Source organism: Octopus bimaculoides, chromosome 25 (genome assembly GCF_046866305.1).
Source record: "Octopus bimaculoides isolate indiv1 chromosome 25, ASM4686630v1, whole genome shotgun sequence".
Taxonomy (NCBI): Eukaryota; Metazoa; Mollusca; class Cephalopoda; order Octopoda; family Octopodidae; genus Octopus; species Octopus bimaculoides.
In genome coordinates this window covers 30,245,143-30,262,207 of record NC_142952.1, presented here as the reverse complement: position 1 = coordinate 30,262,207, position 17,065 = coordinate 30,245,143, and the positions used below count along the sequence as shown (strand labels likewise).

At 40.1% G+C, this 17,065-nt stretch overlaps 1 protein-coding gene across 3 annotated transcripts in view; it reads right to left on the bottom strand.

The window, feature by feature from the left end:
• Positions 1 to 17,065, bottom strand: part of LOC106874443 (uncharacterized) — a 41,839-nt gene that overhangs the window by 18,684 nt on the left and 6,090 nt on the right. Inside the window, exons 5-14 of one of the 3 annotated variants that reach the window (XM_089342005.1) lie at positions 16,667 to 16,806; positions 14,701 to 14,795; positions 13,529 to 13,620; positions 12,415 to 12,558; positions 6,949 to 7,032; positions 4,222 to 4,324; positions 3,022 to 3,207; positions 2,236 to 2,352; positions 1,051 to 1,268; positions 60 to 142 (exon numbers count right to left, since the gene is read on the bottom strand). In XM_089342005.1, coding sequence (XP_089198131.1) covers positions 60 to 142; positions 1,051 to 1,268; positions 2,236 to 2,352; positions 3,022 to 3,207; positions 4,222 to 4,324; positions 6,949 to 7,032; positions 12,415 to 12,558; positions 13,529 to 13,620; positions 14,701 to 14,795; positions 16,667 to 16,806 — 1,262 coding nt within the window. The other 2 variants (XM_089342007.1, XM_089342006.1) reach the window with 2 other exon arrangements.

Below are 17,065 nucleotides of genomic sequence, written 5' to 3'. Positions count from 1 at the left end.
ATTCTTAACAAGAATGCAACTCACTCTTACACCTCTGTGAAGTAAATGAAGATACTTACTCGATTCTCCTTTTCTGTTCCATAACTTGTTGAATTTGTTGCTGAAGTTTAAAAGCTCTGGAAACTGGCTCTGGAATTCCTGGCTACAATTGAAGAACACAAGAAACAAACAAACAATAATAACAATACATAACAAAAAACACCAGGACTTACAAATAATAATAACATACAGAAAATTGCACTACTGGGCACTGCACGCATCCTACGCAAAACACTTTCAATACAGTAACCATAAGAACATCACAGCGAACCACAGCACATACCCAAGGCACACAGAGCTGCACTCGGAAGTGAAGTGAAAGCACGTTATAAAAATAAAACTACTGAATAATAATAACAATAATAATAATAGTAATAATAATAATAATAACATATTTATTAGAGAGAGGAGAGAGAAACGCAAGTATATATACACACACACACACATATAACATTACACACACTCATCGAGTATGGTATGTCTTTCTGTACGCCAGTATAACTGGTGTTGCCTCCTTATCATCGTCGTTTAACGTCTGCCTTCCATGCTATTATGGGTTGGACGGTTTGACGAGAGCCGGCCAGCCAGAAGCCTGCACCAGACTTCTGTGACTGTTTTGGCAGGATTTTTACAGCTGGTTGCCCTTTCTAACACCGACCACTCAGCAAGGTGGACTTTGTGCTTTTTCTGTGGCACAGGCAAAGTCAGTTTTGGCAAGGGTTTTTATAGCTGGATGCTCTCCCTAACACCAATCACTCAACAGTGGACTGGGTGCGTTTAAATGGCACCTGCACTGACAGGGTCACCAAGTACTTGCAAGACAAAAACAAAAAAAGTTTAATGAATAAAATCTGATGACATAAGAACCAGACTAATATAAGCAGTGAGACTGCTGCAGCTACGATCAACAAAACACCTCTTGATGGTAGTACTCCAGCATGGTTTACAGTTCAGTGACTGAAAAACAGAAGTTAAAATCGTACAAAAGAATGGATAATTAAAATAGCTTACCTGTCTAATTTCTTCTGTGATGCTGTCAGAATCAACACCTTTACTTTCATCCCCTTTATCATGGACCTTGACAACTCTAACCTCAGACACATCTGTGTCCTCAGTGCTTGGAATGAAGCCGATCCCATCACGGGTGGGAACTGAAGTGCTCACCTCATCGGCAGGAAAATCAGAAGACCCTTCTTCACTGCTTGTGGGAATTTGTGATCTGAGATAATCTGGTATGAAAGAAGAAGAAAGTAAACAAAAAAAACAAACAAAAAAAACATAAGAGAAGCAAAAACCACTAAGTAGTGGCTGTGTGGTAAGAAGTTTGCTTCCCAACCACATGGTTCTGGGTTCAGTCCCCCAGCATGGCACATTGGGAAAGTGTCTTCTACTATAGCCTCGTGCTGACCAAAGCTTTGTGAGTGGACTTATATGGAAACTGAAAGAAACTCAGCATATAATTGCCACAGTTATCCACTCTCCTTGCGGTGAGGAATACGGTCTCGAGGATTAGGTCCGGTTCCTGAGCCATTCATGGTTTCACTAGGTGGGTGAGTCAATATTGTTTGCTTGCTAACACCAAACAACAATGATAATTCCCGGGCACTGTGAGATGAACCTGACTTGACGGTAGCTTTCAGTTCGTCATTAATCACCTTTGTTTCTAGTCAACTGTGTTGCTCATTTGTGAGCAAACCAATTTGATACTGTCTGCTGTGTATTAACATTAGAATGAAATACTCCATTAATATTCCGAGCTGTCTGTGATGCTGTATATATATATTCTTTATTTAAAAGCAGCAGAAATATAACAAAAGACTGTTACTCTGAGTTTCACGTTCCCGTTCATCGGACAGTTTTGTTAGAAATGGAAAAGGAATATTACTCTACCTCTGATATTTGAGTACTCTTTTTTCCACCTTGTTGCACATTTAATGTGCTTACTCCGGTATATATATATATATATATATATATACATACACACACACAATGAGCTTCTTTCAGTTTCCATCTATCAGATCAACTCATAAAGCTTTGGTTGCCCCTTTTGATTGCTGAAGACATTTGCCAAAGGTACCATATAGTGGGACTGAACCCAGAACCACATGGTTGGGAAGCAAGCTTCTTACCATACAGTCACTCTTGTGCCTATATATAAAATATTGATAAAATAAAGGAAATAAATTGTAGCAGTACCAGATTTGTCCATTTTCTCTTGACCAGTTTCAACATACTGCAAACTGTCAGTCATTCCACTGATCCACTCGTTCCGCTGGGACTTAATACGATTAAACAGGGACTGTAAGGTAGATTCTGAAAGCAGAAGAAACGATTGGGTCAAGTGTTGAGGCTCAAGAAAACTGGTCATGATGGTCAGCAATGGCGGCAGTCTGTAGAACAGGTTATATGTAAGAAGTTGTAATTTATAGAAAAACAAAAGATGAAGACAAGCGTATGAATATGAACAACAAGCAAGTGTATTGGTTTGATGCTTGGGGAAAAATGAAAAAGGTTTTTACATTTCGAGCCTAGGCTCTTCATCGTTCATCATCGTTTAACGTCCGCTTTCCATGCTAGCATGGGTTGGACGATTTGACTGAGGACTGGTGAAACCGGATGGCAACACCAGGCTCCAGTCTAATTTGGCAGAGTTTCTACAGCTGGATGCCCTTCCTAATGCCAACCACTCAGAGAGTGTAGTGGGTGCTTTTACGTGTCACCCGCACGAATCATGCATTATCTCAGAGAATCGAGATTTCAATATGATTGTTTATTTTCAAAATGATATTGTAGGGAAATTTAAAGAGGTAGGATCTGGCCAGTTTGAACATAAAACACTATGTAGAAATGTCTAAACACACATGAAACTTTAAGTAATGCGCAGCTTAGTCAAATTGTTATTAAATACATTATTTGTGCTAAATATGACCAATTTAAATGCTAAAGGTTTAACAGTTGGAATTTGGAAAGAAAATTATTTACTCTCTTTGCTCTTTTGAGCTGCAGGTATATTTGTTATATCCCTCATGGTTGTTGAGTGGTCCTGTCTTGTAAGAGTGGATATAGATTCCTGGTCAGAATTAAGAGTAAGGTCGAGAGAATCAGTGGGCTCTGCAGTCTCGACTGGTGGATGAGGTTCCAACAAAACATTCAAGTTACTCTTCAACTCTAGAGAGAAAGACAAAGAAAAAAAAAACTGATTAAACTTTATTCAATATATTCCCTTCTCAAATTCACACACTTATTGGGAGCAGTCCTTCAGTTTTCCTAAGACCTGTTAAAGAACTTGGAAAGTAGGGCCTCCAGCCAGGCCTTTTGTGGTACCCTTAAAGCCAGGAACTTTTCAGATCTTCAGACAAGAAGTTAGTAAGCATCAAACATGTACACAACTTGTATAGATGACAAAAAGCAGATATGATAAAAGAAAAGTTTAACAAGTTCATCATCATCATTTAACGTCCGCTTTCCATGCTAGCATGGGTTGGACGATTTGACTGGGGACTGGCAAACCAGGTGGCTACACCAGCCTCGAATCTGATCTGGCAGAGTTTCTACAGCTGGATGCCCTTCCTAACGCCAACCACTGCGAGAGCGTAGTGGGTGCTTTTACGTGCCACCAGCATGAAGGCCAGTCAAGCGGTACTGGCAACGGCCACACTCAAAATGGTGTATTTTATGTGCCATCTGCACAGAAGCCGGTCCAGTGGCACTGGCAACAATCTCGCTCGAATGTCTTACACGTGCCAGGAAGGTGATGCTGGGCACAGGTGCCATCACGATTTCGCTTGCCTCAACAGGTCTTCGCAAGCCGAGTTTCATGTCCAATGAAGGAGATGACGTTGGCATGGGTGCCAGTTGTCAAATTTAGTTCGATTTCGATTTCACTTGCATCAACAGGTCTTCGCAAGCGGAGTTTAGTGTCCAATGAAGGAAAGGTACACATAAGTGCCTAATAATATATATATATATATATATATATATATTCTTAAAAGCAGTGCCCCAGCATGGCCGCAGTCTAATGACTGAAACAAGCAAGACAAGAAAAAAAAAAACCCATCTCTTTCTACAACAGACAAATCAGATGCTGGTGACTGAGATGTCTCATATGGAAACAATTCACAGAAAACATTGCAAACATTCAAATAATCAGAAGCATTAAAAGATTTAAGAAGAACCAGATACCTGTTTCATTGCTGACGTAAATCTGTTCAAAGTCTTTCTCCATTAGCTTCTGTTTATTCTGTAAGTTCTCTTGGCGTTTGTAGGGAGGAAGGAATACCTGCTTCTGGAAATTCCATTTGAAATACAAAATGGGAAAGAGATTAATTAAATTATAAAACAACGTAGAGGAATGTTGGTTGCAAAATTTGGGACGAGGTGGGGGGAGGGAGAGAGGAGTGGATTACATCGAACCCCCCCCCCCCCGCCCCAGTGCTTGACTGGTACTTCATTTATTTACCTTAACAGGATGAAAGGCAAAGTTGACCTCGGCGAAATTTGAACTCAGAATGTAAGGATGGATGGAATGCCGCTAAGCATTTCGTCCGGCATGCCAACAATTCTGCCAGCTCGCTGCCTTAACTATAGAGAAATATTAGTTTCAAATTTTGGCACAAGGCCAGCAACTTTGGGGAGGGGGGGGGGGGGGTAAGCTGATTATATCTACCCCAGTGCTCAACTGGCACCTACTAATATCAAGTCCGACAGGGTGTAAAGCAAAGTGGACCCTGGTGGAATATAATTTTGAATGCAAAGACAGATGAAATGCTGGTAAGCATTTTGCCCAGCATGCTAACGATTTTGCCCAGCATGCTAACGATTTTGCCAGCTTGTTGTGTTAATGTAGAAAAATATTTATTTCTTTATTGCCCACAGTGGGGACAAAGGGATTAAGTCGATTACATCGACCCCAGTGCGTAACTGGTACTCAATTTATCGACTCCGAAAGGATGAAAGGCAAAATCCTCAGCAGAATTTGAACTCAGAACATAAAGATAGACGAAATACCGTTAAGCATTTCGCCCGGCGTGCTAACGTTTCTGCCAGCTCCCCGCCTTAATGTGGAAAAATATTAAAAACGAAAATATTGATGGAAAATGTGAACAACAATTAACAGAAAGGATGAAACACAAACAGAATTAAACTCATTTTAACAGCCAAAATTATTTCTCCTATCCAGAGTCACTATGATTTTGGTGCTTGGGACAAATTGGTACCAGTTGCCTGAAGAGTATCCAGACAAAGCAAAAACAAAGACAAGTCTCATGATTAGAAACACAAAGTTACCAAAATTGGGTGGGGGTGGGGGGGTGGGGGGGAAAGAAGAAAGGATTAAGTCTTAAACAACAGGATGGAGACAGAAGACGGGACACACAGAAACAGCAGCAAAACATACAGGTTATAAACGAAGAAAGGAGAAGGTAGGTTTCAAGTTGTGACAGAGACAAAAGATACTGCACCTCACGAAATGGCCAGACAATGTGCAAGAGAAAACTCAGCTGATTCATGCACTCATGAGTATGATGATGATGATGATGATGTTGGTGGTGATACAAATTATAGAACTGATCAATACCGTGTGAATGAAATCCGTTACACAAAAATTACAAACAAACTCGTTGTGCCATAATAAGCTTTGCTTTTTGTTTGTTTGTTGCTTTCTTTCTTTTTATGTATTGCTGAAGTGTAATAGTAAGGGGAAGGGAGGGAGAGGAATGACAGAGTTAGCTACAGAGAAAAGGAAGGAGAGGGTGAAAGACAAAGTGAGGTGGAGTAGGCATGACAGAGAGAGAAAGGGAGGGATGAGAAAGAGACGTGGGAGAGGAGTAAATTTCACTCACTCACAAATTATGTCATAGGTTATTATGATGTAACAATAAATTTTGAACATTTTTTTTAACCTTCAATTCTGGTGTTTTTGAGGAAAACACACAACATCACACATATACACACACACATCAAACACTGAATTATATCATCATCATCATCATCATCGTTTAATGTCCGCTTTCCATGCTAGCATGTGTTGGACGATTTGACTGAGGACTGGTGAAACCAGATGGCTACACCACGCTCCAATCTGATTTGGCAGAGTTTCTACAGCTGGATGCCCTTCCTAACGCCAATATATTTCTATATAATCATTTTATTTATTTCCATGAGATAAAGTTCTTTAAGTCACTAATAGTTGTGAATAGCACTATTTTGTCCTCCTTTTGGACTCGTCAGCATTACATAACTCAGGACTTGAAATTAATTAAGCTAAATTCATTTTTTTTTTTCTGACAGTAGAGAAAAAAGTTCTTTCTTCTTATGGACTTTTGGGAAATTTATTGTTCAAAAGAAATTCTATGGATCTGATAAAGAAATACACGAAAATGTTAATGTAAAAGATCAAATTAGAATATAGTTGTGTTTCCAGTACATCACATGCACATACAATATGTCTGTGATGTGGTAGAGAGAAAACATGAGCTATGTCTACCTTGGTCAATTCTTGCCTGGCATACAGCCACCTCCCTCATCTTGACTCCCTTTCTGAACTAAGAAGTCTTTGTATTGCAAGTTATTTGGTGACCCTGCTGGTGCCAGTGTCATGTGAAAAGCACTTGTGCTAGTGCCACATGAAAAAACAAAAGACAAACAAAACATCTGTGTTGGTGCCACATAAAAAGCACCCAGTACACTCTGTAGAGTGGTTGGCATTAAGACGGGTATCCAGCTGCAGAAACTAAGCTGGAACAGATAAGTGGAGTCTGGTGCAGTTCTCTGGCTTGCCTTCTCTAGTTAAAACCATCCAACCCATGCCAGCATGGAAAACAGACATTAAATAATGATGATGGTGGTGATGAGGAGTGTGTAATAGATGATAAAATACCAATAATGTAAATGGAAAGAATTGAAACTTACAGGGATTTTAGCCAAATTCTTCTGTCTCTGCCTGGTTTGCTTCTTTTGTATGAAGCTGATCTCCTTCATCATCTTTTTACTATCCTGGAATGGAAAAGAACAACAAGTCACAGATGCTCCAACGGTTGGCTTTACACAACTGTAGTAGTTTGGTACAATTACACAGATATTCAAGAATAATAAACCTTTCAAACCCACACAGTAAAAGACAGCACAGCAAGTTTACAAATAAAGATTCATCTACTCAATTAGGGAGCTGAGTGATGAGGTAGATGTTCATTAAGAGGGACCAATAACGGAGTGTCTAAGTAATTGCATGACCAGAAAATTGGGGGTTATTGAATACCCTTTATTATGATAGGGTATTCTATAAAAACTCTGTTGTATTCAGGGTATTGCATAAAGGCTCTATAAGAGCTTCTTATGGTCAATTCACCTACTAGAAATAACAACCAAATCTCCATAAAGCACACACTTTAAATTTTAAGAGAGAAAGGGCAAACCGACTAATGTAGTCCTAGATACATAAGGTTCACCACAAGGTCCAGTCCTTGTTGCAGTGTGAAGGCTTGTATGCATCTGAGAGCTATGCTAGCAGAGTGCAAGCACCTGACAGGCTCTTCTATGCTGGATAGGTTAAAGGATGGAGGTTAGACTAAAATGGATCACTTCTTCTCAGAGATAAAATGGGTTTGTGTAGAACCAACAACACTACTTGGAAAAATGTAAAGTTATAGAAGCATTGATGATAACTGAAAACCAACAAGACATGGGAGAGGATGGCCTTCACTCGGGGAATCATGATATGGCGCTGCAAACTCCAAAAGGAAGTTACAAGGTCAACTCCCCATCTGATGATGAGAAGAAACAACAAAGTTGCCATACAAAAGACCTGTAGCAGAATGGGATTGAGGTCAGGTGCCAATGGAAGAATAGATCCTGAAGCACAAGTGGGACTGGATGGGCCACACCTCAAGGAAACCAAGATACTGCATTACACATAAGGTCTAGACTTGGAACCCACAATGGAGGCAGAAGAGGGGGCACTTTAAAAATAAATGGAGAAAGGATATTGAGGCAGAAATGAAAAAGCAAGGATCCAACAGGAGACGGTCCGCAGTCAAGAGCACAAAAGAAAAGTTGTCAATGGTTGATACTCCATAGAGAGTGAAAGGCCTTTGTAAGAAAGATGCATCAGGCCTGAAAAAATAACAGGAAAAGGGGGAATGGTGACAGGTGATTTGGCAGTTCATAAAACTGCTATTTCAGAACAGATCAGGAGGTAAACAACAACAATCTTCTGTTGTTTTTTTCAATAAGATATCATCATCATCATCGTTTAACATCCGCTTTCCATGCTAGCATGGGTTGGACGATTTGACTGAGGACTGGTGAAACCAGATGGCTACACCAGGCTCCAATCTGATTTGGCAGAGTTTCTACGGCTGGATGCCCTTCCTAACACCAACCACTCAGAGAGTGTAGTGGGTGCTCTTACGTGCCACCGGCACGAAGGCCTGTCAGGCGGTACTGGCAACAGCCACGCTCGAAATGGTGTATTTTACTTGCCACCTGCACAGGAGCCAGTCCAGCGGCACTGGCAACGATCTCGCTCAAATGCCTTTACACGTGCCACCGGCACCAGGCTACAATATGTTTTCAATGATCATAACAATGTTTCTGGCACAAGAGTCTATGTGGCTACTGAGTGGAATTTGGCGGTATTGAGGGAGGTTTATTTGTTCCTTATGGACAGCTACTCTTCTACGCAATGGGAGGCTCGTCTGTCCGATATAGAAGTTTTGGCAACCTGCGCAAGTGAGGACATAAATGAGGTTACCAGAGGAACAAGAGAAATTGGTTTTAATTTTAAACTTTGTTCCTCATTTGAAGGTAAATTCAGAGCCTTCAAGTAGGTAGGGGCAGGTACCACAATTAGGGCGTGCACATTTTTTAACTGAAACAAAAAAACCCTAAATTCATTATATTCTCTTTCTATCAATGTAAAGACAGAATCTCCACACAAGAATCTTTTCATAGAGAAATTCCAACCATTTCTTAACATACACACCCCCAGTGACCTTATTTCTCTATGAACAGACACAAACTTCCTGTTGAAAAAGAGTTCATAACTCCAACTAAAAACACACTTCCTCTTTTGACACCACATTTCCTGCTTAACACAAACTTTTAACCCTTTTTTTTAAACCTAACAAAACTCTCAACTCTCATGCATCCTTATTTTTCCTACCAGTTTATACATGAACTACTATTGAACTACAAAAGCTCAAAGACAATATAACGTATGGGTATATTTATTTTTTAATATATTATTGTTTTATATATTACTTTCTTCATTTTGTACTTCTTTGTAAAAAAACATTTTCATTCTCCTTCTTGATAATTTGCTTTTCGCAATGAAAACCGGTTAGAAGAAATCTTTATTAAAATATGCTTCCAGTTTAGCATTCTGGCTTTTTTTCATTTTCCTATTATTTCTCCACGTGCAGTTAACACAACCCCACTGACTTATAGATATATATATATGTCATCATCATCATCGTTTAACGTCCGCTTTCCATGCTAGCATGGGTTGGACGATTTGACTGAGGACTGGTGAAACCGGATGGCAACACCAGGCTCCAGTCTGATTTGGCAGAGTTTCTACAGCTGGATGCCCTTCCTAACGCCAACCACTCAGAGAGTGTAGTGGGTGCTTTTACGTGTCACCTGCACGAAAACGGCCACGCTCGAAATGGTGTCTTTTATGTGCCACCCGCACAAGCCAGTCCAGGGGCACTGGCAACGATCTCGCTCGAAAATCCTACAGGAGCCAGTCAGGCGGTACTGGCAACGGCCACGCTCAAAATGGTGCATCTCATGTGCCACCCGCACAAGAACCAGTCCAGGGGCACTGGCAACGATCTTACTTGGCTTGCCGGGTCTTCTCACGCACAGCCCATTTCCAAAGGTCTCGGTCCGTAGTCATCGCCTCGGTGAGGCCCAATGTACGAAGGTCTTGCCTCACCACCTCAGCCCAGGTCTTCCTGGGCCTACCTCTTCCACGGGTTCCCTCAACTGTTAGGGTGTGGCACTTTTTCACGCAGCTATCCTCCTCCATTCTCACCACATGTCCATACCAGCGCAATCGTCTCTCTTGCACGCCACAACTGATGCTTCTAATGTTCAGCTTTTCTCTCAAGATACTTACACTCTGACGGGTATTCACATTGACATTACACATCCAACGGAGCATACTGGCTTCATTCCTTGCGAGCTTACGTATGTCCTCAGCAGTTACAGCCCATGTTTCACTGCCATGTAGCATGGTTGTTCGTACGCATGCGTCATACAGTCTGCCTTTTACTCTGAGTGAGAGTCCCTTTGTCGCCAGCAGGGGTAAGAGCTCTCTAAACTTTGCCCAGGCTATTCTTATTCTAGCAGCTACACTTTCAGCGCACCCACCCCCACTACTAACTTGGTCGCCCAGATAGCGGAAGCTATCGACTACCTCTAGTTTTTCACCCTGGAATGAGATAGAACGCGCAGTTTTCAACCAGCCTGCGTCCGCCATATATATATATATATATCAACGTTCCTGGCTTTGGATAAAAGAAAATACAGACGGATTTTATTCAACATATTCCCCTTTCGGGTTCATACACTTACTGCAGTAGTCCTTCAGTTTTTCTAAGCCCTGTAGAAGAACTTAGAATGTTGGGCCTCCAACCAAACCTTTCACGACACTCTTAATGCCAGGAACTTTCCAGCAAGCTCTCATAAATATATATACACACACACGCTAGGCTTCTTTCAGTTTCCATCATCCAAACCTTTTCATAATGCTATCGGAGAAAACATTTGCAGTTTTAACTACCAGTCTATCTTTTGTTGAGGAATGGTATATTAGAAACCAATTTTTTTTTGTTTTTAACATATTCCACGTTTATTGAGATAATTCCAGTTTTTGGTAGATATTTAACATCATTACAGGAATAACCAACATTAAACATCCTTTAAGATAGGAATCCGTACGCTACCACATCCTGTCTGTGCTCTATCAACTGATATAAAAAAAACTTTGAACTCTCTAGTCTAAGGGAGACAACTTCAATCCCTTTGAGATTTCTAATCCAAGGGAGACAACTTCAAGCGCTTTGAGATTTCTAATCTAAGGGAGACAACTGCAATCCCTTTGAGATTTCTAATCCAAGGGAGATAACTTAATCTTTTTCTTTTTAGCATTCCTGTACATTTGGTAACCTTCGTTACTAAATTTGGTGATCCGTTTTTTTCCGGAGTTTCCTTTTTCGTCAACACTTTGAAAAATGGCCGCTAATCATTCTTTGAGGACAAGAGTATTTTAAAGGCCCTGGAAAAAAATTTTGCCTTAGATGTGTGCATTGGTATGTATCGCAAGAAACATCTAGGTTTCTTTCTTTAACATTCTACACAGACCAACCTACACAATTTGATGTGTGAAAGCATTAATAAATAACATTCTATAAAACTAGTTTTCAAACAATGAATGGTTATGGGGGGGGGGGGTCAATCAAAGAGGTCCATAGATGAAAAATGATTGAAAATGCCTGATTTGATCAATGAATTAATGGCAGATAAAAGTTTGGAGATGATAACCAGAGTGATATTTGAGGTGCGGTCCCAAAGTTTTGAAACTTTTGTAAGAGCAGTTATTCCAGATTGAGGTTAACGGCTGTAACAGCACGCTGCTTGTGACATCTGACTAGTTTGCAGAATGCTGTCAGGATACGAAGACAATTTGGAAGCTCACTCGGCAATAAAGTTTTCATGTTAAACTGGACAAAAATCCTACAAAAACTCATGAAATATTCTAGACTGGTTTTGGACTTCTTTGAAATTAATGTCTTTCCTGAAAAAGCCTGAGAACTTCTGGACTGCATCTTGTAAATCGCAGTTCTTCCATACACACTTGATGTCTGACTTCAAAATCTCAAGGAAATAATTTTATATGGAATCCTGAAACTCTTCAATTGTAATCCATGTGAAAGACCATCCAGATACAGACAAACATGAAAAATTAAAATTGCAAAATAGGCACGAGTGTGGAAGTGTGGTAAGAAGTTTGCTTCCCAACCACATGGTTGTAGGTTCAGTTCCACTGCACAGTTTCTTCTGGAAGTGACTTCTACTATAATCTTAGGCTATAACAGAGCGGATTTGGTAGACAGAAAAAAAAAAAAAAAGAAACGTGTTGTGTGCACGTATGTGTTCCAGCACCAGTCAAATGGCGTTGGTTTGTTTGTCTCCATGACATAGTGGCTCGGCAAAAGTGACTGATAGAGAACAAGTACCAGATTTTACCAAAAAAAAAGTCCTGGGGTCAATTTGTTTGACTAAACCCTTCAAGGCAGTGTCCCAGCATGGTCGCAGTCCAATGACTAAAACAAGAACAGGATATTTTGAAAATAAGAATCGCTGACTTACCCTATTGAGTAATTCTATTTGTAAGGCTTTTCGGTAACGTTCTTTCTGAATATGTTCTTGTTTCTCTGAAGTCTGCTTTATTTGTCGTTCTTGTTCTTGGAGAAGTAAATCTTGAGCTTGAGCAGCAAGGTAGCCGTCTTCCACCTGAAATAAAGAGAGTTGGGGTTTCATTTACTTTATGCAGGTGCTACAATATCTATGGAGGCATGCATGGTCTAGTAATAAGTGTGTTACAATCATGATCTCATGATTGTGGTTTCGATTCCTGGTCTGGGCAGTGTGTTGTGTTCTTGAGAAAACACTTCATTTCACATTGCCCTAGTCTACTCCTATGTAATCGAGTCCCCATGACAGACTGGTGACCCATTAAGGGGGAACCCTGGTGATCTGTCACTTATAGAAACTGGGTAACTGGCCCCCATGATCCCTTGGACTCAAGACAGTAATTACTATATTGTTACCAATCATATGAAGGGATACAGTTCTATATTTAAGAGATGAGGAATTATGTACATTTACATTTGACGGATATTTGTCCTCATCTTGTTTGTTAACCACTACACCATATGCCCACAGGCATATGGCGCAGTGGTTCAGAGCATGGGATACTAACCCCAAGATTCCGAGTTTGATTCCAAGCAGTGACCTGAACAATAATAATAATAATAATAATAATAACAACATAAATTTCCCCAAGACAGCTGAAGGGTATATCAACCAGAACGTTGTTGTTAACAAACAAGATGAGGACAAATATCCATCAAATGTAAATAATGTATATGAGGGGATACTAAGAATATACTTTGCCATGTGGTAATGTTTGATGGAAGTACAATTGTCACTGGTTATGGTGCCATCTAAAAAGCACCCAGTACACTCTGTGAAGTGGTTGGCGTTAGAAAGGGCATTGAGCTGCAGAAACCATGCCAAAACAGATAATGGAACCTAGTGTGACTCTTGGCCTTGTCAGCTCTTGCAAAACCGTCCAACCCTTGCCAGCATGGAAAATGGATGTAGAATGATGATGATGTGTTGTCAACACAAGGAGACGCATGCATTCACATAATATTATTAAAAGGGGAAAAGCATGGGTGAATAATAATGATTTCCTTACCGAATTCTTGTCATGTTTTTCCACAAGCGGAGGAGATGGATAAGAAATTCGGGAATGCGGAGCAATGGACTTGTTCTTCCTTGCAGGAACCACTGAAGCGGAACGTGAAGATATTACGCCAATCAATATCAAACGAAGGAAAATTAAAAGTGCACAAACAGCACAAAACATTCACACACACACACATACGTGACCAGACATAAGCATACGTACAAAGGCAGACATAACCATACAGAGACACACACACATAAACACAGCCATACAAAGACACACACAAAAAGTTGTAAGCTGTTTGTTTGTGCAACTGCTTCGAATTAAAAGCTCTGCATACTCAAGGCACCTGTAGGTTTCAGGGGTTATCAAGGGAAAATGTGCAGTATTTGAGGGCCTTTCTCTTGGACAGATTTACTGCAAACCAGCTCCTCCCTTACTGATTTAAGGCATTGCCTACCAGATCAACTGACTACTATCCAGTCTTAAGTCCTTCCCCTTGGGGGTCATCAGCACTATTCAAATCGTGGGGTTGTGCTGGATTGACTTGCCATCAACACCACTAGGTACCTGCCTCACACTCACACAAGTATCAATAATTGTTTCATGGCTGTGTGGTATAAAACTTGCTTCCCAACCACATGGTTCCGGGTTCAGTCCCACTACATAGCACCTTGGACAAATGTCTTCTATTATAGCCTCAGGTCAACTTAAGCCTTCTGAGTGGATTTGGTACACGGAAGCAGAAAGAAACCCATTGTGTGCATGTGTGTGTGTGTCTTTGTGTCTGTGTTTGTCTCCCACCACTGCTTGACAACTGGTATTGGTATGTTTATCTCCCTGTAACTTAGCAGTTTGGCAAAAATGATCAACAGAATAAGTACCAGGCTTTAAAAAGGGGAAAAATAAGTCCTGGTGTTGATTCATTCGACTAAAAAATTCTTCAAGGCAGTGCTCCAACATGGCCACAGTCCAATGATTGAAGCAAGCAAAAGACAAAAGATATATGTTTATCAGTCTTTCATTGTTACCATTTCACAGCATCTCACCACTTCTTTTCCTGATCTTCAGTCATTCAGGGAATTCTACTTGTGTAAAAAAAAAAATGTCTAAGAAATTGCAAACAAATTCTGCAGACGTTAAAATCCAGAAATATCAAAGTGAAGAAATTTTTTACTTACTCAATTGCTTAACTTCTTCAAAAATATTTTTCTCTGGTGGAGGCAATGATGCTATCTTCAGAGCTCGTGCCTTCTCCGTTTCCAAAGCTGCTTTCCTGAGGAGAAGAAAAACATCAGTTGTGAAAATGGAATGGTAATTGGAAACAAGAATTATTCTCTTGGTTTCCTAAAAAGTGGCAAGCTGCCAGAATTCTAAGGGCATGGAACCATCTCATGTGTACTGTCTCTCCTCTCTTGGATAACTATAAAAAAAAGAAGACAAAACAGACAGAAAAACACACACACACACACAAAAAAAGCAGTGAATTCATCATTATTAAAATCATCATTTTTCCATGCTGGCATGGGTTGGACAAGTTGAACAGACAAGCGAGAGGGCTCAGGTAGGTTCTTTGTTTGAATTAAGAGAAAGATATGTGGTTTCCTTTAAGTCAACGTATTATTGCCTTCCATATAAACCAGAACCCCCACAACCAGTATGCTACGGCACACTGGTGTGCCACGAGACGATGCTATATGTGCCGCAGTGTAACCTGAATGTAAGTTTTTCCCCTATACTTTTAGTTATACTTCAAACCTCGATTCTCATTCCTATGGTATTTTTCGATATTATTATTATTAAATGAATGACACCTGATGAAGGCTGGGGGGGGGGGGGAGGAGGTATATCAGCCGAAACGTGTTAACAACAAACAAGATGAGGACAAATATCCGTCAAATGTAAGTAATGTAAATAATAGACAAATCTAATTGAGATTTCATTTGTTTTCAATTTTGTTCCAATTGTTTACAAATTTGGTTATACCGATTTATTCCGTATAACAACTACGAAATGAAATTCATTTTCACCATGGATTGATAAAAAGTTAACAGCTTTCAAAGTTTGCAAATTTTGGGAGATTTTAACCAATCGAAAGTCAGCATTATGCACATGACCTTAAAGCACAGATTGGTGTCTGTTTCCATAGGAACAAGCAAAGGATGTAGTGTGCCCTGTTTCCATTGTAACAAGGAGTGTGTACTCGCAAGATTGTGACACTTTCACCACTGCAACCACAAGTTTTGACTTGCAATATCATTTTGTGTGTTTGTTATTTCTGTCTATCATTTTGTGACAGATATCTGTCACACAGAAAATGATTCGCTTCTGATTCTGGTTGGACTAAAAATTATCAATCTCTGAATCTCTGTTACATTTTCCTAAATTTTTCTGGGAACAAACAGATCCCAAATTTGGATTTAGCATGTAAAATCACATCGATTTACCAAATTTTGAAAATTTTCACTTGATTTTAAAATTTCCAAATCTGTGACAACACCCAGAAAAGATTGAAGTGGACAGAAACTGGAAATAGCCTGTCGTACATGTGTTTATGGGTAGCTTGCTTACCAACCAGATGGTTCTGGGTTCAGTCCCACTGCGTGGCACCTTGGTCAAGTGTCTTCTACAATAGCCTCGGGCCAACCAAAGCCTTGTGAGTGGATTTGGTAGACGGAAACTGAAAGAAGCCCGTCGTATATATGTATGTGTGTGTATATGTTTGCGTGTATATGTTTGTCCCCACAACATCGCTTGACAACCGATGCTGGTGTGTTTACGTCCCCGTAACTTAACGGTTCGGCAAAAGAGAGACCGATAGAATAAGTCCTGGGATTGATTTGCTTGACTAAAAGCAGTGCTCCAGTATGGCCGCAGTCAAATGACTGAAACAAGTAAAAGAGTAAGCCAGAAGTGTTTAAAAAACTATTTTGACTACCTGTCTGTCTGCAATTATTCAAGCACGCAGTAAACGAAAGATAGACAGTAGAGATACTTGAGTCAGTGGTTAAATACTATTTACCTGCCAGCCTACATCTCCATCAGATAAGTTACCTACACAACAAACGAAATTGATGGGACAACACTCATGACATCAAAATAAAATGTTACAAGCACAATAGTTATTCAGACAGCAAAGCCCTTTACCTAGAAATGATGTGTTTGTTTTCTCGCACGTATTTTGTGACCTTGTCGTCGTGTAGCTTCGACAGAGCCACATTCTGGCGGAGTTTAATGTTCTTCTTATAACGTTTCATCATGCGCCGTTTTGCAATTTCGGGATCGTCCTAGAAGAGATCATTGACAAAAATAATTAATGATGTACAGAAATACAGATGTTTGGGTGTATTAGTATATTTGTATACGTGTATATATGTGTGTATATATGTATCATAATTTAATGCCCACTTTCCTGAACTTGCCTGGGCCAGACAATTTTATCGAGGAATATTTTCTATGGCCAGGTGCCCTTTCTATTGCTTACATGTGTGTGTATATATATATGTGTGTGTGTGTGTGTGTGTATAATATATTTATGTATGTGTG